The sequence below is a fragment of the Macaca thibetana genome, chromosome 15, assembly GCF_024542745.1.
Source record: "Macaca thibetana thibetana isolate TM-01 chromosome 15, ASM2454274v1, whole genome shotgun sequence".
Classification (NCBI taxonomy): Eukaryota; Metazoa; Chordata; class Mammalia; order Primates; family Cercopithecidae; genus Macaca; species Macaca thibetana.
Window position 1 is genome coordinate 12941568 of NC_065592.1, and position 23524 is coordinate 12965091.

Sequence of the window (23524 nt, forward strand, 5' to 3'; positions counted from 1 at the left end):
AAATGCATAATTTTAGGTGACTCTTGTTGGAATTTCTTCTGGTAGCACTTAGATGCTAATAATTAATTGAGATTGTAGGTTGTCTTAGTGACCAAAGAATTTACTTTTTAATCCATGCAGCATATCTTAAAATTTTGTAAAAGAAAAATTGTTCTTTTTAAGATTTGACTAATGTTACAAAGATACAAATCATTTATTTTACTACCTATAAACTGTTTCAGCCCACTGAAGAAAAGCTATGCTAATTTATATAGCTTTGACATTTTATAATTTTCATGATTTTTAGATAAAGGATTTTATATTTAAAACTTTAATAGTCTAGTCTGAGTTCATTTATCTTTAATTTTTGAAACGGGTAGAGTAATTCATAACAGTAATTTTATTCCTGTAATGTAATATTCACTTCAGTTCATTTGTGCATTAAAATTCCTTTAAGACCGTTATTAATGATTTATATAATGAAATGTCATATTAATCACAGAAGTTTTCACATTTTATTATTCTCTTCCATGTTAATACTATCTTTATGATCTCTATTAGTGTTTTATATCCTCTAATTTCAATTATAAATCAAGAATATTTTCATGTTTTTGTTGGTATTTGCTTTTCAGGGGTGCCACCTTTAAAATTTTATGACTTTTTCTCTACATATGCAATATAAAACATCTTTATTCATGTAAAGGTAGTTAATTATGTCTTTGTTTATGGTAAACTTTCATTGACAAACTTATAGTTATAATATTTCTTTTCAAGCTCAAAGATTAGAACGACTCCGAAAAGAGAGACAAAACCAGATCAAATGCAAAAATATTCAGTGGAAAGAAAGAAATTCTAAGCAATCAGGTAAATGGAAATGATTTTAATTCTTAATTTGAGATTTATATATTTAGTTTATTATGTAAGAACTTTTATTTTTAATTCATCCTTTTAAATCCTCTGGACAGGTACCTCTTGTGTTTTGAGCTTTAGGCTCTTTCTGTTGTGTGCCTTGACCCTCTGAAGCTATATGCTCTTTAGGTCTTGGCTTTTTGGCCACCCTTCACTCTGGGTCACAGGGATTGATGTGTGCAGGGGACATTTTTTATAAGCTGTCATGTCAGTACTTTTCTCTGATATTTTTTCAAAAATATAGGCCAAGGAGTACCCTATGATTTTTTTTTTTTTTTTTTTTTTTTTTTTGAGATGGAGTCTCACTCCGTCGCCCAGGCTGGAGTGCAATGGCATGATCTTGGCCCACTGCAACCTCCGCCTCCTGGGTTCAAGCGATTCTCCTGCCTCAGCCTCCTGAATAACTGGGATTACAGGCGCATGCCAGCACACCTGGCTAATTTTGTATTTTTAGTAGAGATGGGGTTTCACCATGTTGGCCAGGCTGGTCTTGAACTCCTGACCTCCAGTAATCCACCCGCCATGGCCTCCTGAAGTGCTGGGATTACAGGCATGAGCCACTGTGCCCAGCCGATTTTTGTTTTTTATTTTTTGTTTTTTTTTGAGACGGAGTCTTGCTGTGTCGCCCAGGCTGGAGTGCAGTGGTGCCATCTTGGTTTACTACAACCTCCGCCTCCCTGGTTCAAGCAATTCTTCTGCCTCAGCCTCCAGAGTAGTTGGGACTACAGGTGCACACCACCATGCCTAGCTAAATTTTGTATTTTTAGTAGAGACGGGGTTTCACCATGCCAGGCTGGTCTCGAACTCCTGTCTTCAAGTGATCCACCTGCCTCGGCTTTCCAAAGTGCTGGGATTATAGGTGTGAGCTACTGTGCCCAGCCCCTATGATATTTTGGATGAGTTTCTAGGTTATAGATTTCCCTTGGCAGTTCCAACCTAGACTTTCCCTTGCCCCATTAGTGGGCCTAGTAACAGTCTTTTTTGCATATATGCAGATTCTTTTCCGTTAGGGTAAAAACCATTATGTTGCTGGTATCATTAGCATTTGCTGTATATTTTCATATAGTATGTGTATAAAGGCTGGTCATATTATATACTTTCAAAGCTTCAGTCTCAGCAAGAAGAAAAGACTTGGGGAAGAACAATTTCAGAAATAAAATGCTATTAAAATATTTTATAGTGGTTATATCATGTTTTCTAGACTTTCTCTTTTTTTGTCCTTTAAAAGAAATGTCTGCAGTCTGTCTTCTGTATCCTCCCAGCACCTCCCAATATCATATTGGCATGTAATGGATGCCTAATAAATATTTGTGGATTGGCTCCATTGTTACATAATAATTATAAGACTAATAATATTAAGATTTATTATACTAATAGCAGCCCCTACCTGGTGCTCTACTAGGTACTGTACATGCGTTACCTCTAATGCAGTGATCTTGCAAGGTGTAGGTATCATTGCTGTTGTTTACAGATAAGACAAAGGCTCAGGGATTTGATGAACTTGCCAAAGTTACCCAACAAGGACGGTAGTGTGATAATGAGATGTTTTGTTTTCAGCTCTGCCTGCATATAAAGGCCAGTCTCTCTGCGCTAAATCACACTCTGTAAAGTGCTTCTTGATTTCTCCTACTATGATTATAAACTCGAGTATCCTCAGTAGGTATGATTTTCTTCATGACTGCTACTAAGTGATGACTGTGTAGAACCAGAAGTCCCAATTGCTTGTTTTTCTTCCTTATATCTCATTCTGACTGTCCTTAAATGAAGTAGTTCTTCTTGAATTTCTCTTTATTTTTACTCTAAATACTTTCAGAATCTCACTAGGCTAGCCCCTCTGTTGATCCAGTTAACGTTTCTCTTTGTTGTATTTAATACAGATTGAAAATACTTTATATCACTTATCTTATTCACTTTCTTCAAATTTTTTATATATCTTAATGCAGTTCTTATTAATCTCTTCTTGATCAGTATATACAGAGCCAGTTTATCTAAGCTTCTCTGTCTCTCAAGCCACCCTTTATTTTTATTTGCCTTCTTCACTTCCGTATCTTAAAAAATTATAAATAAAGCACACAGTGAGGCCAGGCACCGTGGCCTGGCCAACACTTTTGGAGGCCACGGCGTCAGATCACTTGAGGCCAGGAGTTTGAGATCAGCCTGGCCAACATAGTGAAAAATCATTTCTTTTTTTTTTTTTTTTTTTTTTTTTTGAGATGTAGTCTCGCTCTGTCGCCCAGGCTGAAGTCCAGTGGCATGATCTCAGCTCACTGCAAGCTCCGCCTCCCGGGTTCATGCCATTCTCCTGCCTCAGCCTCCCGAGTAGCTGAGACTACAGGCACCCGCCACTGCTTCCGGCTAAGTTTTTTGTATTTTTAGTAGAGACGGGGTTTCACCATGTTAGCCAGGATGGTCTCGATCTCCTGATCTCATGATCCTCCCGCCTCGGCCTCCCAAAGTGCTGGGATTACAGGCGTGAGTCACCGCGCCCAGCCCCTCATTTCTACTGAAAATACAAAAAAATTAGCCAGGAGGCAGGCAGATCACTTGAGGTCAGGAGTTTTAAGACCAGCCTGGCCAACATTGGCGAAACCCTGTCTTTACTAAAAATATAAGAATTCGCTGGGCATGGTGGTGTGCGCCTGTAGTTCTAGCTACTCAGGAGGCTGAGGCATGAGAATTGCTTGAACCTGGGAGGTGGAGGTTGCAGAGAGCTAAAATCGTGCCAGTGCACTTCAGCCTGGGCAACAGGGCAAGACTGTGTCTGAAACCTAAAAATACAGTGAGTTGAGTACCTCAGATATAGGTGCATCAGTCCCTTTTACAATGTTAGAAATAAGTTCTTCAGCTTAAATTTTGATACATCTAATAGAGGATTTTGTTTGCTCCCCTACTTATTTTTTAAAGTCTAATCTACTTTAATTTTTGTTCATTGTTTCACAGAATATGTTGGAGAAATAATTATGTCCCCTTTTGCTTTCATTTGTAACCATACTATCCATTATAGAAGTGTACTTATACTTCTCTCCTTCAGTTTCCTTCCCTTTTCTGTGTCTCAAGGATTTTGACAATTGAGCCTGTGGTCTTACTTCTGGAGAAGCTCTTTAATGTGTATGTTCATGCTTGAACTGTTACCCCTGGTTCTGGCCAGAGCAGCAACCTGCCTGGTAGTCATTCCTGATGGTTAGAGTGAAACTCATCAATGCACAAAAGAATGTCTTTGGATTCTCCCTTAGGCTGGGTCCTATCATTAAACCTCAGCTTGGCGCTGTGGGTGTATTAAAGCATGCTAGAAAAGTGGAATCAGCAGTCCACTAAACATCTAACTGGCAAACTGAGCATCCATCCTATTTTTATACATCTCCCACAAACGTACTGTCTCGGCAAGAAATGCCACATCTAAATCTTTTTGATTTTTATTGAGAATTTTGGATGGGTAATTATTTATTCATTCTCTCATTTTAAGAATTGGGGGTCTCACTGTGTTGCCCAGGCTGGCCTCAAACTCTGAATTCAAGTGCCTCAACCTCCTGAGGAGCTAGGACTACAGGCATGTGCCACCATACCCAACTTTATTCTCTCATTCTTTTTCTATTATTTATGCTTTGCTAAAATCCTTTCATTTGTTTTTCTTTTCTTTGTTTTATTTCATTCCCCACTAGAAGAATCATTATTCTAAACAGGATGACCTCCCTGGAAGTATTCATCTTTCACAATTATTCTGTCAACATCCAGTTTATCCTTTAAGACACAGCAAAAGGGCAGTCTTTTCATAGAGGAGATGGAGGGTTTGTGGAGACCATCTAGTCCGTACCTCAGTTCTTTATGAACTTGCTGATCCATATGCCATGAGACCACATGATAAATGAAATACCTTAGAGTAAGATCCTTGTAATATTCCTGTAACTAAAACTGCATGGATAGATACGAAGATGGTGTCATCAGAAATGTGCTTTGTTAGGAATAATGTCATATTACGATCGAAGTGTCTTTAATTTTATTATTTTAAAATGGTATTTTATTCTTTACATAATTAGTTATTACCCTTACTAGTTGAATTATTTAACAAGTATTTCTTTCATAACTCCTGTGCGGCTAATAATTCTATGCTGAGTGCTAGGAGGACTACATGAATCCTCTCCTCAAGAAGTTTGAAGTCTAATTGGCAAATAAGGCTTCTTATGCATGAAGTTAAATAATAATGCAAAACAACAATGTAGCTTATTTATATCAGTTATTTACATGTACCTGATGTTTTATGTAACTTCTATTATTGGTTTCTTAAGTAATGATTCCCAAATGCAATGGATGTATAAAAATCAGAAACGCATCCAAAAGTGCATGTTATAATAACATTCCCTATACATTTCTCGGCCTCACCTATAGAATTCTTGATTTAGTAGATGGGGCTTGGGGCCCACAAAGTTACGGTTTTCAAAAGTTCCCTGGGTGATTCTGATGAGTAATCAGCTCAGTATATAGTATGTTAGCCACTAAGTTTATTTCTTTTTTTCTTTTTTGGTTTTTGTTTTTGTTTTTGAGACAGAGTCTCCTTTCGTCAGGCTGGATGGAGTGCAGTAGCACAGTCTTGGCTCACTGTGACATCCACCTCTGGGGTTCACGCAGTTCTTGTGCCTCAGCCTCCCTAGTGGCTGGGATTACAGGCGTGTGCCACCATGCTTGGCTAAGTTTTTTTTTAAAAAATTTAGTAGAGACAGGGTTTTACCATGTTGGCCAGGCTGATCTTGAATTTCTCGCCTCTTGTGATCCGCCCGCCTCGGCCTCCCAAAGTGTTAGGATTGCAGGTGTGAGCCACTGAGCCTGGCCTATTTCATCTTCATTCAAAGCCAGCAAATTAGCTGTTAATATGTCGCTTTTACAGGTGAGAAAACTGGTGCTCAGAGGCCAAATAACTTTCCCAAGTTACTTATAAGTAGTAAGTGGTAAAGCTGGAATTCACCTCCTGGATTGTTTGACTCCAAAGACTTTAGTCTTTCTACTCTGCTCTGCTCCCTCCCATACCATTGGCAGAAAGGAGCTGCTTCTGAAGTTTTGGATATTGAGGAGTCTTTGGTGTTCTCTTGTTCCTTTTTTTTTTTTTTTATAGAGTGAATCTTGCTCTGTTGCCCAGGCTGGAGTGCAGTAGCACGATCTCTGCTCACTGCAACCTCTGCCTCCCAGGTTCAAACAATTCTCCTGCCTCAGCCTCCCAAGTAGCTGGGATTACAGGTGCCTGCCACCATGCCTGGCTAATTTTTGTATTTTTAGTAGAGACGGAGGTTTCACCATGTTGGCCAGGCTGGTCTCGAACTCCTTACCTCAGGTGATCCACCTGCCATGGCTTCCCAAAGTGCTGGGATTACAGGTGTGAGCCACCGTGCCTGGCTCTTATTCCTTTCCTTCTCTGTCAGCTATGGCCAGAGTTTGGGGAAGTTGCTGAACCCTCTATGTTTGGGAAAAAAAAAATTCAGGTACAGTGGCTCGTGCCTGTAATCCTAGCACTTCGAGAGGCCGAGGCAGGAGGATCACTTGAGCCCAAGAGTTCGAGGCCAGCCCTAGCAACACAGCGAGATCCCGTCTACACACACACACACACACACACACACACACACACACACACAAAACAATTAGCTGGGCATGGTGGTGTGCTCCTGTAGTCCCAGCTACTCAGGATGTTGAGATGGGAGGATCACTTGAGCCCAGGAGGTCAAGGCTGCAGTGAGCCATGGGGGTACCATAGCACTCCAGCCTGGGCAACAGAGGGCGACCCTGTCTCAAAAAGCAAAATAAGAAATTGTGTAGAAAAAAATTTAAAAATGAAAATAAGTTACCAGTAATCTCACATTCAGAGGCAACTGCTGTTGTTACCCTTTTGATGTATTTATTTTAGATTTCATTTATACATGTGAGTGTATATATTTTAAACAATATTCAATATTTAATATAAAAAAATATATGTATATATTTTGACACAGGGTCTCGCTCTGTCACCCACGCTGGAGTGCAGTGGCACGATCATGACTCACTGCAGCCTTGACTTCCTGGGCCCAAGCAATCCTCCTGCCTCAGTCTCCCGAGTAACTATGCCACACAGGTGCATGCTACCTTGCCTGGCCAATTTTTACAATGTTTTGTAGATGCGGGGTCTCCCTGTGTTGCCAAGGCTGGTTTTAAACTCCTTGACTCAAGCAATCCTCCTGCCTTGGCCTCCCAAAGTGCTGGGATTACAGGTGTGAGCCACCATGCCCAACCTCAAATCATATTTCATATGATCTTTTTTGTATTTTTTGTGTATACAAGTAGTTCATAAAGATAAAATGTTGTGGTTATCTCCATATAGATCCCATACTTTTACATTTCTTATTAACGTTATTTCCACATATTTTGTGTTACCATTGTATTTTTATTTTGTTTTTTTTTTTTTGAGATGGAGTCTCGCTCTGTCGCCAAGGCTGGATTGCAGTGGCACGACCTCAGCTCACTGTAACCTCCACATCCTGGGTTCGAGCTATTCTGATGCCTCAGCCTCCCGAATAGCTGGAACAACATGCACACGCCACCACACCCAGCCTACCATTATAAATAGGATCTTCTTCCTCATAAGTTTGTTATTGGTCTTTTGTAAATAAATCTGTTTTTTTAAATTCTAATTTTCATTTATTTATTTTTGAGACGGAGTTTTGCTCTTGTTGCCTAGGCTGGAGTACAGTAGCGTGATCTTGGCTCACTGCAACCTCCGCCTCCAAGGTTCAAGTGATTCTCCTGCCTCAGCCCCTCAAGTAGCTGGGATTACAGGTACCCACCACCACACCTGGCTAATTTTTGTATTTTTGGTAGAAACGGGGTTTCACCATGTTGGCCAGGCTGGTCTCGAACTTCTGACATCAGGTAATCCACCCACCTCGGCTTCCCAAAGTGCTGGGATTACAGGCATGAGCCACCACACCTGGCCGAAATCTGTTATTTTAATATATTTGTTTTGTATTCCGTCACTCCCTAAATCCTTATAGTTCTAACGTGTTCCATGCATAAGTTCTAATACTCATTCTCATCTTCTGAATGCTGTAGTGTGTGCTTTTTCATAAAGCTGATGATAATTAAATTTCCAGGCTATTTTTTTTTTTTAGTTTGGTGTTTGTAGGCGAATCCAACTATTTATATTGGTTAGGACTTTTCAGTTGCTAATAACAAAAAGCGACTTCAAGGAGGGCTTTCAAGAAGTGTAACTCTGCCTTATGAATGGCTTGGAACCAGAAGGAAGGGCCCTCATGACTTCCCCCATCTTGTCTTGGCTTCTTTCTGCCCATGTGCTCTCTCTGTCCTCCCTTCCTATACCCTACCTCAGCAACTTCTTCTACTTCTCTGGTCCAGAGTTATTCATTCAACAAATATTTATTATTAAAAAATAATAAATTATTCCTTCAACAAATAGTGAACAAGACAAAGTCCTTGTCTTCAGGGGGCTTATATTCGACTGGGGATAAACAGTAAACATAATATGCCAGAATGGATAAATGGCATGGAGAAGAATATAGCCAGGTAAGGGGAATAAGGAATGCTAGGCAGAGAATTTTGCTATTTTGTGTAGGGTGGCCAAGGAAGGCCTCATTAGGAAGGTACTGTTTGAGCAGAGATGTAAAGGAAGTGGAGGAGTGAGTCATGCAGATATCAGGGGATGAGTGTTCTAAGAGGAGGAAATAGCAAGTGCAAAGATTCTGAGGCAGAAATGTGCCTGGTGTATTCAAAAAATAGAATAGCAAGGAAGGATGCCTGTTGGTTAGAGCACAGTAAGCACGGGAAGAGTGGGATCAGAGAAGTCAGGAGTGGGGTTCCTAGTCATGGACGGTCTGGTAAGGAATTGTATTTTTTCTCTGAGGTGAATTGATCAGCGTAGTGATGTGATATGTGACTTCTTTTCCCCCAGTTAAATTTCCTTAAAAAAAAAAACTTTATTGTAGAAAATTTCAGACATAAACAGAAGTAAAGAGAATGGTTTAGTGAACTCCCTTCACTCATCTGCCAGCTTCAACAATGATCAGTACATGGCTGGTCCTGTTTAATGTATACATTTTACTACCGGCCCTCCCAGATGATTTTTAAGCAAATTCCAGCTACTATATAATTTCATACCTAAATACTTTGTATTTCTAACACATAATAAAACTATGTATTTTTAACATAAAACTTTACAATATTATAAAGAATTTTTTTTTTTTTTTTTTTTGAGACAAGAGTCTCGCTCTGTTGCCCAGGCTGGAGTGCAGTGGCGTGATCTCGGCTCACTGCAAGCTCTGCCTCCCGGGTTCACACCATTCTCCTGCCTCAGCCTCCTGAGTAGCTGGGACTACAGGCACCGCCACCACGCCCAGCTGATTTTTTGTATTTTTAGTAGAGACAGGGTTTCACTGTGTTAGCCAGGATGGTCTCGATCTCCTGACCTCGTGATCCGCCTACCTCGGCCTCCCAAAGTGCTGGGATTACAGGCGTGAGCCACCATGCCCTGTCAGAAAAAAAATTTTTGTTTTGAAGCAGGGTCTTGCACTTTGACCGGGGCTAGAATGCAGTGGCATGAACATGGCTCACTACAACCTCAACTCCTGGGCTCAAGCGTTTCTTCCTCCTCAGCCTCACAAGCAGCTAGGACTACAGGCACAAGTCACCATTCCTGGCTAATTTTTGCATTTTTTGTAGAGATGGGATTTGGCTGGTCTTGAACTCCTGGGCTCAAGTGATCTGCCCATCTTGGCCTCCCAAAGTGCTGGAATTATAGTTGTGAGCCACAGTGCCTGGCCAAGAAATACTTATTTAATATTATTAAATATCCAATTATTGTTCATTATTTCCCAAATCATCTCAAATTTTTCTTTTTCCCCTATTGGTTTGTTCATGTTTGGTTCTAAAATCCATCTACTACTTTGGTTAATGTCTCATTTTTTAATCTATAGCTTCTCTTTCACTTTTTTTCTTATAATTTATTTGTTGAAGAAATTGGGTCATTTGCTGAGTAACAAAGTTATTTAAAATAATTCCCCACTTTGTGGTTAATCTGCCAAGTCATTATTATACTTAGGTTCATTTATTTCATTTTGCCTTTGTTTTTAGAGGTTATACTTTTAATTTTCTTTTATAATTATTTAAAATGGCTTCAAAGTCAAAAACATAAAGCAAGATAAAGTCAGAGAAATCTAGCTTCACGTTCTGTTCCCTTCACTCTTTTATAGTCATTTTTAAAACGGTTTTTTGTCCCTTTAAAACTATATATAAGCATATTTATGTTTATATCCCCCTTTTTTAGATTAAAGATAACATACTATACATACTGTTTTGTACAATATGTAATTTTTTTCATTTAGTAATATATTCTGAGGATTTTTCTGGAGCAATATATAGAGATAAGCTTCATTCCATTTTACAGCTGCATACTACTCTATGATACAGATGTACCAGTGCCAACCCATGCCCCAGTCAGGGATGTTTGATTGTTTTCAGGCTTTTGCAAATGGCACTGCAGGGAATAGTTTTATGCATATTTTTAAAGATTTTGTTTTACTAATGTATCTAAGTGGTATTGTTGGGTCAGAGGGTAAATGAAGATATGATTTTCCTTGATCTTCTGAATTCCCTTTCATAGGACTTTTGCTGTTACCCACCGGTAACATATAGAGTGTCTATGTCCTCAGAGCCTCAAACTTTTAGATTTTTGCCAATCTGGTGAAATGTAGTTTTAATTTGCATGTCTCTTATGAATGTGGTTGAGAATCTTTCCATTTAAGAGCTGTTTACATTTCTTTTTCTGTGAACATTTCATATTTTTTGTCTTATTTTTCTATCTGTGTTGTTCAGTGTCTTCTTTATTTTCAGAATATTTATATATTAGGAATATTGACCTTTATTCTTTCCTAATTTATCATTTGTCTTTTTACTTTTTTCCCATACAAAAGTGTTTTCTTTTTATGTGGTCAGATTTATCAAGTTTTCTCCTCATTCTGAAGTTTGTAACTTGTATTTTAAAAGACTCATATTGGCGGCTATGTCAGGAAGAAACAAGCATCGGGATGGAGGAGCAAGGGCAGAAACAGTAAAGCGGGTTTGAAGGTGATGATGATAATACAGTGGTGCTAGCGGTTGCCGCGGTTCTGAATAGCTTTTGAAGTATTGGTTGATGGGTAGGATGTAGGATGTGAGAAGTCAGGATGACTCCCAAGTTTTTGGCCAATCAGAACTGAATTGCCATTAACTGAGGAGATTGTGGGAATGGGAGCTTCAGGGAAAGATCAAGAGTTTAGTTATGGATAGGTAACACTTGAAGTGCTTGGTGGGCATCCAAGTGAAAGTGTCCAGTAGAAAGTTGGATGTCTATAATTTCAGGGAGTGTTTAGGGTTAAAAATAACCATTGAGAGTTAGTAGCATATACAGGATATTTACTTGGGGTTTCCCTTTTTATTTATTTACTTTTTTTGAGGTATGCTTTACATATAGTGAAATGTACAGCTATTAAATGTACAGCTCAATGACTTTTGACAGATATATACATTTATATAACTAGCATCCCAGACAAGTATAGAGCAATTCTGTCACCCCAAAGAAGTTCCCTGGTGCTCCTTTTTAGTCATTCCACTCCCCAGAGGCAAGCATTGTTCTGATTTATGTCACCACAATTTAGTTTTGCCCCTTATCGATGGTATTTAAAAGGATATGACTGGATGAGATCACCAGTGGTGTGAATGTAGATTGAGAAGAGGTCCAAGTGCTTGCCTTGGGAAATACCAATGATTCAAGGGGGAAATGAGATGAATCAGCAGAGGGACCAAGAAGGAGTAGCCTGAGAGACAGTATAAAAGCCAGATAGAGTGGAGTCCTGAGGAGCAAGTGAAAAAAATGTTAAAACAGGAGGGAGTGATGAACCGTGTCAAATGCTGCCAAGACATCTTGTAAGATGAGGATTAAAAATTGACCAACAGATTTAGCAACAAAGGGATCATTGGTGACTTCGATGAAAGCTGCTTTGGTGCAGTAGTGTGACCTGAATATGCCTGCTTGGAGTGGATTTGATTGAATGGAAGTGGAGGTACTGGACAGAAAGAATATAGATGACATTTTAAGAAGGAAAAAAATATGGTAGTAACCAGAAGGGAGGGAGTATGGGATAGAGAGCAGATTTTTTTTTTTTTTTTTTTTTTTTTTATGAGCAGTGTTTCAGTACTGTGTGCCAATGTGACTAATTCAGTAAGAGAAAAAGTGACAATGGAAGAGAGAGAAGAGAATTGCTGGAGAGTTGTTCATGAATTGGCAAGAGGGATGGGATCTAGTGCACAAGGAAGGGCTGGCGTAAGGTAAGGGCAGAGGGAGTTCATCCATGGTAATAGGAGGACAGGCAGATAGAAGAGCAGATGAGAGCATGCAAAAGTTCTCTTTGGTTGTTTGTGTTCTCCAAGCCTCGACAAAGGAGGAAGAGGGGAGGAGACGTTAGGTTGAGGAGAGAGGTCTGAGTGTGAATATCTGAGAATGAAAGGGTTAATCATAGCATCACCTTGCACCGAACCCTGTTGGTAACAGCTGTGTGAAGTCTATACATTACTTAAGTTTGGGATTCCTCAGTTTCTTCATGGAGCTAGTAGTAACATCTCTCTTAGCATCTGTGAAGACTGTGACTGTGCCAGGTGAGGAAAATATCTAGTATTGATCCTGGCTCATAACAGATGCTTAATAAAGGATCATTTCTTTCCCAATTATAACCATGAAACTGGTCATAGATTACAGGTAGAAAAGTACTTCCCATATTTAAAATATTACTTTTAATCAAATTATAGTCTAATTCTCTTCAAATCTGTGTTTAATATGTTGATTATGTCGAACTCCTGTGCTCAAGTGATCCTCCCACCTTGCCTTTCTAAAGTGCTAGGATTACAGGTTTGAGCCATGGTGCCCAGCTGCAGTTACATTTTTTTTGGAAGTTCTAAGTGACTGTTACAGAGTTCTGTTCTCTCTCTTGGTTTAATTTGACAATGCTAAAGTGGAATGGGATTGAACATGTTTATTGCAGATTTTAAAGTCCCAGATTGATTTATTTTAAAACTTTAAGTGTGGACATTTCCTGATAGTCACTTATCATCTAGCTACCACCACCTTGATTAATATTCCAATTGATTTAGAGAATTAAATGATCTTTGAAAAGATACGAAACTTGTCTTGGTTCACTAATGAATAAGAACTGACGATTCAGATTTAATAATAATCTGAATTATTTCAATCATTCATTCATGCAACAAAATTTATTGAGTTAGTCTTACCTTGTTCATTAGTGCCCTAATGTATACGAACCTTGGTCAGGTGCAAATTCTAGTTCTGTTACTTATTAGCTGTGTGGTCCAGTGCTAATCAGAATATTCTAAGCTTGTTTCCACATTGCCAAATCTGAGATAATGCTAGTATCTACCTCAGAGACTTGTTATGAGGATTAAATGAGATATATTGACTTGCTAAATAAATGTTAGCTACTGTTACTACACTTGATCTTAGCCAAAAGGCCAAGAAGCAATAAATGTTAGCTACTGTTACTATAAATATCCTTTCTTTTTTTCCCCTCTTCATCTTTGGCATCAAGAGTTTGTGCAAGGTGCAACTGGAGAGTGTTAGAGGATTAATATGTAGATCTTGACCTTGAAGAACTAGAATTCCAAAATCACATAATATTAGAGGCAGGAGAGATCTTTGAGATTATCTAGTTTGACAAGCCCAGAGAGATTTAGAGAAGTGTTCACTATCCCATAGCTTGCTGTTAGCAAAGCCGGGCCAAAGCTTAGGTCTCCTGGCTGTGAGTGCTCTTCTTATAAAATGGCTCCGTTGTTGCTTTGTCTGATTCTCCCCCCTCCCTTAACCCCTTCTCCTTCCAAATTGACTATCCTGGCCTGCATGTTTTTCTGTGCTCTGCCTTTTCAGTGCACAGTATATTGTGGGGCTTTCTGCATACATCCGACCTGAACATGCCTCTGGATGCTTTTTCCTTCAGGTTCTAAGGAAGACTTTTTAGGGAAGGTGGACAAGTTGTCTCTGTGTAATCACAGGATGTTTTTCTTCCTCTTGTGTCACAGCCCAGGAGTTAAAGTCACTGTTTGAAAAAAAGTCTCTCAAAGAGAAGCCTCCAATTTCTGGAAAGCAGTCAATATTATCTGTACGCCTAGAACAGTGCCCTCTGCAGCTGAATAACCCCTTTAATGAGTATTCCAAATTTGATGGCAAGGTAAGTAAAAATGAGACTTTGTCCCTTTAAGTAAAACTGTAATTGAGTGGAGTTGTTGTTGGTATTATTATTAGATTTAGGGTTTCAGAAATGCTTCATAGAATGTCAGTTGACAGTTACAGAATGTCACTCCACATTTTCTTAGACTGTTGATGTAAAGGTATGAATTTGGGTTCAGTATTGTTTCCACAGTAATATATTTGGGAGGATTAAAACAAAAACAGTCCTGTGCTCTCTCATTCTCTGTTTCTCTGTGTATAGATATCTCAGGACTGTTGTATTTTAATCCTCCCAAATGTATATATACTTATATATGTATAGTATATATATGTTTATATGTGTATGTATATTTATATATATGATAGAAAGAGGAGGGGGAGGAAGGGAGAGAGAAATATATATGTGTATATTTTTAATCTGTTTTATCTCCTAAATATACTTGAGAAGTTGGATTAGTTAGATTGTGATTAATCAAGGTCTAATTGTGTTGGGAAAGCCTTGAAAGTGGTTCTGGGAGGCAGTTTGCGTTGTCTTGGCTGATTCTTTATTATAATTGTAGAAATTGTTGAGATCTGAGCTTCATTTCAGAATCCTAGGCTATTGTTTGCATTTCAGTATTTCACTGTAGGGGGATCTTGACACTTGCTATGGAGGCTAACTTTGTTTTTTGCCTGTTTGTGCTAACAGTTTGCTGTTATAAAATTAAAGTGTGTTTGTTTTCCTTTTAGAAATATGGCCACTATTTCAGGTGGATCCTAGTTTCATGTGCAGCACCCCTTCCCCCAACCCCTGCCTTCTTGTGTCCCTGTACTGACCTGAGCAGGGCCTTGTTCAGAAGACAGTAGCGGTTGATTTTTGTATTTATTGCCGTGATGTTTGCTGTCTGGCAGTGTTGTGGAGTGCTGAGTGATAGCTCTTTGCCTGGAGGTGTCATGTATAATCTGTCTTATTTCAATGCCATTGCAGTTAATAAACATACAGCTTTTTGCTTCTGCTTGAATTTTATTTATTTATTTTTTCATGAGCTGGTTCTGTCAGTTGTCCTCTTTGAGCAGAGATGTTTTCTCTTCAAAAGACTTTTACTTCCTACAATTCAGCAGGTTTCCATAGGTTTAAGTAAGCATGTGTGGCCATCGGCACATGAGGTTATTGATGTTTCCGGGAGAGAAGAGCAAAAACTAGAAACAAAATGCATAAATAATATAAAGATCCTAATAGGCTCAGGAAGTTTGCTCCAAAAAACACCTGAGAGCACTTTTAGTAAGTTACAGACTGTATTGATGTAAAGCTTCTCTTTCTCCTGTTTTGTGGAATGTAGCACAGAGAAAGGAGTTCCCCCAGGGACAGGAATGTCAGCCTCTGGAAAATGGCGAGTTGGACTATATAGGATTTTTAAAAAAATGCTACAATGGATTCATTTAGACATGTGAGAAGTTATTGTTGGGATTAGGGTAAGCAGTTGGAATTTATTTGCTTCCATTGCGTGATACCATCTCATTGTTTGAGGATGTAATTTCTGGAATAGTTAATGTGTGATAATGTGTTTATATATATAAAAAAAAAACAGATCTTTTAAAATACTCTAGAATTCTCTTTATCCGATAGACTTTATTGTTAATTACTTAGGTTTGGATTTGTCACAAGGTTGTGAACTCTGCTTGGTGTGTATATATCTAACTTCTGAAGTACCAGCAGGAAAATAAAAAGTAAACCATTTCCTTAGTCACAAAGGAATTATTCTCGCTAGATGTGTGTTTACACTGAAGACTCTCAATGCTTTTGTCATAGCAAGACCATTTGTAATCCACAAAGGATGTGAGTGCAGAGCAATCACCATTATGCATTGATTAAGAAAGATTTAGATATTGATAAGTCTATCTTATGTGATGCTATTGTATTATTATCTTACATATTACAATTGCTAAAATACAATTAAACCCTTGTTCTCATCTATTAATATTGATGCATTTGGCAGATATGTAATGAAAATGGCTAATATTTGAAGGATATTGTACTGTACATATTAAATTAGTCTTTCTTTATCTTTGTGAAATGCATCAATATGATATACAATGACATCTCAATGATTAATAGAGAATTATACTTGAGTCAAGCCTTTTTGTAACCTAGAAATTAAAATGACTATTCAAATAACACCTCAAAATGATCAAATTAGCATTTTGTGATTGCATAATAATGGGATTGTAGTAGTTATAACAGCACCATGGCTGCCTCTAGAGTTAAGATCATGTCAACCCCTTGATAATAAAGCCTTTTCTGTGAGAGTCGACTCTAATAATTTCCAGATTGATTCTTCCCATAAATCATCTGACATTCAGCACTAAATTTTTGTTACTGTTGTAACTTAAAATTATTTTATTTTTATTCGGCTCATATTTGAGAAATGAAATGAGTGTCTTGTTTTAATGATTCACTGTCTTATCATTGGAACGCCATGCTTTTTGCCTCAAGTATAAGGGTTTGCTACGTATTTTGATACTGCTATTTTTTTTTTTCCACAAAGGTTTGTTAAAGCCTCTAAAATATGTACAGTTTTTTTCCCTCCTACAAATATTCACAATGCTTTTCTTGGGAATAACTCTTGCCTTATTTACATAATTAACTGAGTTGCTTAGGTCTCTTGGGCAAATAGTACATAATTGGGGAGAGAAGGGGACAGGGAAGAGTTTGGGGTCTAATTAAATATGCTAAAAAACTACTTAATTATATATTTCCTCAAGAGACTAACTGCTGTGAAATCCTTCTTAAGATTAGTGTTAGATTTGAAGAAAAGATTTTGCTTTTGCCATGGCTTTACTGTTACATTTTAGTCAAGCAGGCACATCTAGTGTTCTTAACAGTTTGTGCCAACTGGATTGGTGGTTTTAATGATTCTAAGGGTGAGCCTCACTTAACTATTGTTCTAAATTAAAGTGAATATTTCCAAGTAATTTTTGGTTCCTGTAGCTGGTTAATAATTTTATAAAAAGCTTTTTAAAATTGTGGTTAGCTAATACTTTTTTAAGGCATGAAACTGAAAGGGAAAGGCTGTACTTAGGCATGTGTGCCTTGTAATTTTGACAATTTTGGGGGTCAGGTGTATCATGTTGATACTATTTCTTTAGCATGTTGGTGATGCTGTCTGTGATCTCTTTTAGAGTCTGCATTATCAATAACTGTTTACTGATCATTTGAAAAAAGTTCAAGGTTGATTGCCAAGCAGTTTTAGGGCATGCTTTGGTCAGACCCGCAAAACCAGCCTCAAGCATCTGCCTGAATTCTTAAGCATTGTTGAGAATGGAACCCCTGAATAGCCTCATTAACAACACAAAACGTCTATTCTAGAGGTTGAGACAATTGGAAAACTTCTTGTGCCAGTCCTGATTTCACTGGATGTGGGAGCTGTTGGTTGTGACAGGAGGTTGCTTTGAGGTGATGGGGAGTGGGCTTTGCTGAGAGGCAGTAGACATTCAGCACTGATTTAAGTGCCTCAAAATATGTGGATTTTCTGCCCTGTTTCTCCACCTGTTTCAGATTAGGTTATGTTTTAAGAAGGAAATCTAACCCTATCCATTTTATGCCGTATCACTTTCTTGAGACTCTTTTGCTAGCACATTATCACTATTCTGGTCAAATTACATTTGCAGATATTATCCTTAGTAGACCATCAGAAGTTCAAGTACCCATTTCCTGTCAATACAGTTACTAATAAAGAAGCGGGGTGGGGGGGGGGACTGATTAGCAAGTTGTGTCATCTCAGTCAGTTTTTTTCACCTCTGAAAGGAGATGAGTGTGAGTTCCTCACAAGGCTCCTGAGACCATGAAATAGGATAATGCTAGGATGAAGCATCTAGCACAGTGAGAGGCAGCATCATTTAGTAAAGCGACCTATTCTGTAGTAAAGCCTCAGTTCGAATCCCCGTGGCTCCACTTATGGTGTGACGTCAGGCTAGCTACTTAACCTCATGAAGCTTGGGGTTCAGGATACACTACCCCAAAATGTGGCATCTTGGAACATTGAGTATCATAAGCTGAAGGAGCTTGAGAAATGGCAGGAATAACTCTGATCTTCCCCTGCCCATCTCCCCTAAGCAGGTCACAAGGCCCTCATGTGAGATGTGTTCTCCCTCTGCCTGGAGGAAAGTAGCATCCTCGTCTCCGAAGATGAATCTTAAAGAACAGGCTTTGCTAAATTTCCCTGCAGTTGACAACACTTACTTCCTACCTTCATCCTGTTATATTTTCCACATGACTCTCCACTTTTCGTCAAACTTAATGTAAAAACTCTCAGATTTAACCAACGGTTTCTTGGGTCTTTTCTTATGAAGGCTCTATACCATGTAAAATTTAGGTTAAATAAATTTGTGTGCTTGTCTTTTGTTACTCTGTTTCTTGTTACAGGGGCCTCAGCCAAGCATTTACAAGGGTAGAAGGAAAAAATGTTTCTTCTCTACAAGTTCCAGTCCTGATAGGTGAAAGAAATGATGACTGTGTGTCTTCCTCAGGAGGATGAAGTGAGCAGGATGTGTAGCACATAGGAAACAAATACTCCACTTCGGCTGCTTTCTCTTTGTGAAGGGGTGACACGGCACTGACGGTGGGACAGTGACGTCTCTCTCACGTACTTCATTATGTGGTTGACAGTACTGAGTGAGAGGGAATGTGTTTGTAAAAGCCGGGATTTTAGAATAATGTCTTAAAGAAGAAGTACAGCAGAGTGGGGGTGAAAACGGTCTGCACGTTGAAGTTCAGGGAATCCAGTGGGGTTCTCGTCCTTCACTAGGAAGATTGAGACAAGTAATTACTTCCTTTGGGTGGGTGGGGGAATGGCTATTTTTTTTTTAAACCTTGGGTGAGAAAATGGTTCAATATTGGTGATTGCTTGGCAGTTTCTAGAATGTTAAATATCCTACTTTTTGGGCCTAGCTAAATACTGTTTTCTAAATATAAGGGGAATCTTTGACTTGACAAGTGCTTGAAAGAACAAACCAGTTCTGGTTCATATAGACAACTGTGACTTTGATTGTGTTAACTTGTTAGAAAGTAACCATTTCTCAGTTAGAAACTGTTTTAACAGGGAAGCTGCAGAGAGCATGGGGGAAGGGATAATTCATGAGTGCTAATTGCTTGGCTGTTAATTTTCATAAGTGTTGATAGAAGCAGTTCCTTAAATTAAACTTTGTTTAAAATGTATCAGGGGAAATATTCCACAATGTCGAGCCTGAAGTGAAAATTAATATGAATGCTGTGGCAATTAACACATACTGGTTAATAGCTTTTAGCAGCATTTTGGGATGATAGTCCTTAAATACATTTTTGCATGCTGCTCTTGTTTCAGCATTGTTCCAGTCTATGTCTGGATAATTATGAACAAATGTTTTCTACAATCATTGGCATTAAATAGCTCTCTTCAAAGAAAGTCACTTAAAACTTTTCAGAAAAGCATGAAGCCACTGAGAAATGTTGCAAACTCAGAAAAGGTCAGCAAATTGAAATCATGTAAAAAGAAAAATTGCCCTTAGTGGAAAAGGCACCTCATCTGAACTTAGAAAATGTGCTATTCTTGTGGGAATGGTCCCTTCTAATATGTTAAACTATGTTTGCTTCTGGATCTCTTTCAAAACAAAAAACAAAAAAAAATGTAGCCTGGGCTTTTTAGTGTTGGCTGTGTTTCTAGAAGGCAGCTTTTACTTAATGCTGCCTGAGCTGAGGCACTGGCCTCGAGCCTAAGGGTCTTCTGGCCTTACTTCCTTCTCCTTTACCCTCACCCCCTACCCAGCTGGTGGGGGTGCGGGGGTAACCATGAATGAAGAAAGAAGTTGGCTGCATAATACTGAAAGTCCACCACTGCTCCTTTCAGTAAGAGTTCTCCAGGACTTTGCTTGCTTAGTGCCCAGTAAGAAACAAGTCTAGAGTGACTGTATTTTGAATTAGGAGCTATTTGTCTCACTTGTTCAGTGGCTTCACGTACATGCTTTTGTTTTGTTTTGTTTTGTTTTGAGACAGAGTCTCTTTCTGTTGTCCAGGCTGGAGTGCAGTGGCACCATCTCAGTTCACTGCAGCCCCTGCTTCCCAGGTTCAAGTGATTCTCCTGCCTCAGCCTCCCGAGGAGCTGGGATTACAGGCACCAGCCAACACACCCGGCTAATTTTTGAATTTTTAATAGAGATGGGGTTTCACCATGTTGGCCAGGCTGGTCTCAAACTCCTGACCTCAGGTGATCTGCCCGTCTTGGCCTTCCAAAGTGCTGGGATTACAGGTGTGAGCCCCTGCACCCAACCTACATACTTCTTTAAAGAAAAGTCTCAACATGATTTTAGCAGTTATTCTCTTGGCTACTTATCTCTGTGACTGTATTTTGCTAGTCTTCCTTTCATAGATCAGTTTTTGTTAGTCTATTTCTAAAAGAAGATGGAGATTAGATATTCACTACCTTTTACATATTCCGGTATATGGTATAGAAGGATTGCTGGGCATAGTGGCTCATGCCTGTAACCCCAGGATGTTGGGAGGCTGAGGTGGAAGGATCACTTGAGCCTAGGAGGTTGAGACTGCAGTGAGCTGTGATTGCACCACTGCACTCCAGCCTAGGTGACAGAGCAAGATGGTGTCTGAAAAAGAAGCCTCAACTTCATTAAAGACATCTCTTTGTGAGATTATTTCCCCCTTACCATTATATTATCTCTCTCCTGTTGCTTCATGTTATACTGAAAATCCCAAGGGAAGACATTGGGATTTTTGTCTTGATGGTCAGTTCATAATGAGTTAAACAGGAATCACAACAAAATTGTTTGGCATTTTACTCTGAAGTTAAATCCTCTATGCTGAGTTCTTAAAACTAACTTCTTCCACTCTGAGCTCTCTGTCTAGGCCTCATTTCTGCAGTTAGCTGTGAACCTTGCCAGTCTGTGGTGGCTTCCTTTGTTGTGGAGCCATCTTCTGAAAATTCCATGAGGTAGAATTCACCATTGGTTTAAGGCTTTTCGAAGGAAGGCAGACTCTTGCCATGGAAAGAACATGTTTGTCAGGCTTGGGTTAAAATCTTTTGATCTGAGAGCTAAAGGATGAGTAAGAACTAGTTAAGAACAGACGGAGGAAAAAGAAGGAACAGAAGGTCTGAGGCAAGTGGAATTTGGCAATTTTGAGGAACCAAAAGAAAGTTATGTGACAGGAGCCCTAGGGTGAGATAGATGGTGGTGAAAGGTGAAGCTCTGGGGGAAGACCAGGTATGACTGGTAGAGGTGTTCTTTTTAACCTAATGGCACGGGGAAGCCTCGAACAAGGATTTAAATGGGGAGGTGAGGTAAACAAATCTGCTTTGAAAAGACCCCTGGGGCTGTGCTGCGGAGTATATCCCTGAGAAGGATTTGTGAGGATAGAGAAAGTAATCAAGACATTTTTTGCAGTGCTCTGGGTGAGATAGTGGTAACTTGGGCTTGCTTGTTAGGATGAAGATGGAGTGAATGAATTCAAGAGATGTTTAGTAATAGGCAAAAGTGGTTGGATTTGATGATGTATGTAGGGAACAGGGTTAGAGGGGGGTTTGAAGGATGATTTCCTGGTCTGTGTCTGGCTTGTGGAGCTGGATGGATAATGAGACCATCCCTGAATTAGGAAGCCCTGAAAGAGGGCCAAAGATGAGGTGGACATTCCCATTGGCAGCTGTTTTGGACTTGCTGACCACAGATCATAGTCTGTTACCATGTCCTTGAAGACACTATACATGTTTTTGGGAGGTGGGATATACCCTACTTGTCTGGTTTGTGTCTGGGGAATCTGAGGTAGTGCTCTCTGAGGTGAGAGTGGAGCAAGAAGCCTCTTCTTTGTTCTTGCTTGTCAGCCAGCCTTGGAACTGGCTAAGGAATTGCCTTTAGATGTTAGTCACCTTCCAGATACTTCCTCTCCCATCAGTCACTTCCTCTCAGATGACAGGGATGTGCGCTCAGATGCCCAGCCCGACTCACCAGGCCATTCAGAGGAGAAAACGACAGGATAATTTTATTCTTTTATTTTCAAGAGAGTAATTTTAAAGAGGCAGATGTCAGGTGTCATTTAAGACATGTTGATTGTAATTCTTGGAGGTTAGGGGACTAAGAAGTAAACAACATGGACGTATTTTTGTTACAATGAGATTGCTGTTATCGTACTACCTTCTCACTACCTGATCAATTACCAGGTTAGTAGAGGGAATCTGGTTGGAATGAATATCAAGCACTGAGGTCTAGCCCAGGAGACAATCCTTTATGGAGGGTACTAGGGATGGTGTGATTTTACATTCAGCCTTCTCATCATGGGGTACTTTGCTCTGCATGATTTGCCGTGGAGAGATTGTCTTCTCCCTCAAAGAATGAGGCCCTGATTTTACTATCTTGAAGACCTCTATCCAGAGAAATCAAATGACAGCCTAGGGTCACCTAGCTGAGCATGGAATCCAGGTGTTCTAATTCTCAGAGGTTTTTATTTTCTTCTTTTCTTTCTTTTTTTTTTTTTTTTTTTGAGATGGAGTCTCACTCTGTCGCCCAGGCTGGAGTGCAGTGGTGCAATCTTGACTGACTGCAACCTCCGCCTCCCGGGTTTAAGTGATTCTCCTGCCTCAGCCTCCCAAGTAGCTGGGATTACAGGTATGCACCACCATGCCCGGCTAATTTTTGTATTTTTAGTAGAGGCGGGGTTTCACCATGTTGGTCAGGCTGGTCTCCAACTCCTGACCAGGTAATCAGCCCGCCTTGGCCTCCCAAAGTGCTGGGATTACAGGTTTGAACCACTGTGCCGGGCCGAGATTTTTATTTTCATTAATGACATTCATACTCACAAAATGGAAACTTGATTTCCAGGTCTACTAGGTCATGTGGTAGAAGGAACACTGACAGAGAATCAGAAGACTTGAGTGTTAGTCCTGGCCATGCAGTTCTTTCTTTCTGATGTAGAACAAGTCATCTCTCATCTCTGAGCCTTGATTTCTGCATGTTTAGAACCAGGAACGTGGCTTAGATGACCTCCTGGATTCTTTTTGGCTTTAAGATTCCAGAGTTTTGTGATTAGGGAGGTGATTGACATCAGTGAGATGTAGGGAGGTACAGATGGGAAAACTACAACTTTTGAAGAGTTAATCTTTTATATATACATTGGAACTTCCCTCTTAATTATCCTAACAGAACAGTGATCTAGGGAGTGTTAGCTCCAGGTGAGGGAACAGGCTGAGAGAGAGAAAGTGACATGCTCCAGGATTCCCCATTAGTGTGTATCAGAGCTGATATTCAGCTCCTTTTTCTCCTATTCCAGTACCACAGCTCTTTTTCCTAGACTCTTGCAGTCATTGTTAGGCGAAAACAAAAACAGTTAATGTTTGAAATTTTTTAAAATTTAAAAACAAAAGGTTTTCCTTTACCAGTGGACTT

The 23524-nt window shown here is 39.4% G+C and overlaps 1 protein-coding gene and 1 pseudogene across 3 annotated transcripts in view; one reads left to right on the forward strand and one right to left on the reverse strand.

Annotated features, from left to right (window-relative positions):
- Positions 1–23524, forward strand: part of MAPKAP1 (MAPK associated protein 1) — a 270270-nt gene that overhangs the window by 39007 nt on the left and 207739 nt on the right. For 2 of the 3 annotated variants that reach the window (XM_050760550.1, XM_050760553.1), the window contains exons 3-4: positions 754–843; positions 13978–14126. In XM_050760550.1, the coding sequence (XP_050616507.1) occupies positions 754–843; positions 13978–14126 (239 nt within the window). The remainder of the gene's footprint in view (positions 1–753; positions 844–13977; positions 14127–23524) is intronic. The other variant, XM_050760554.1, reaches the window with a different exon arrangement.
- On the reverse strand, positions 13248–13425 carry LOC126938208 (uncharacterized; annotated as a pseudogene).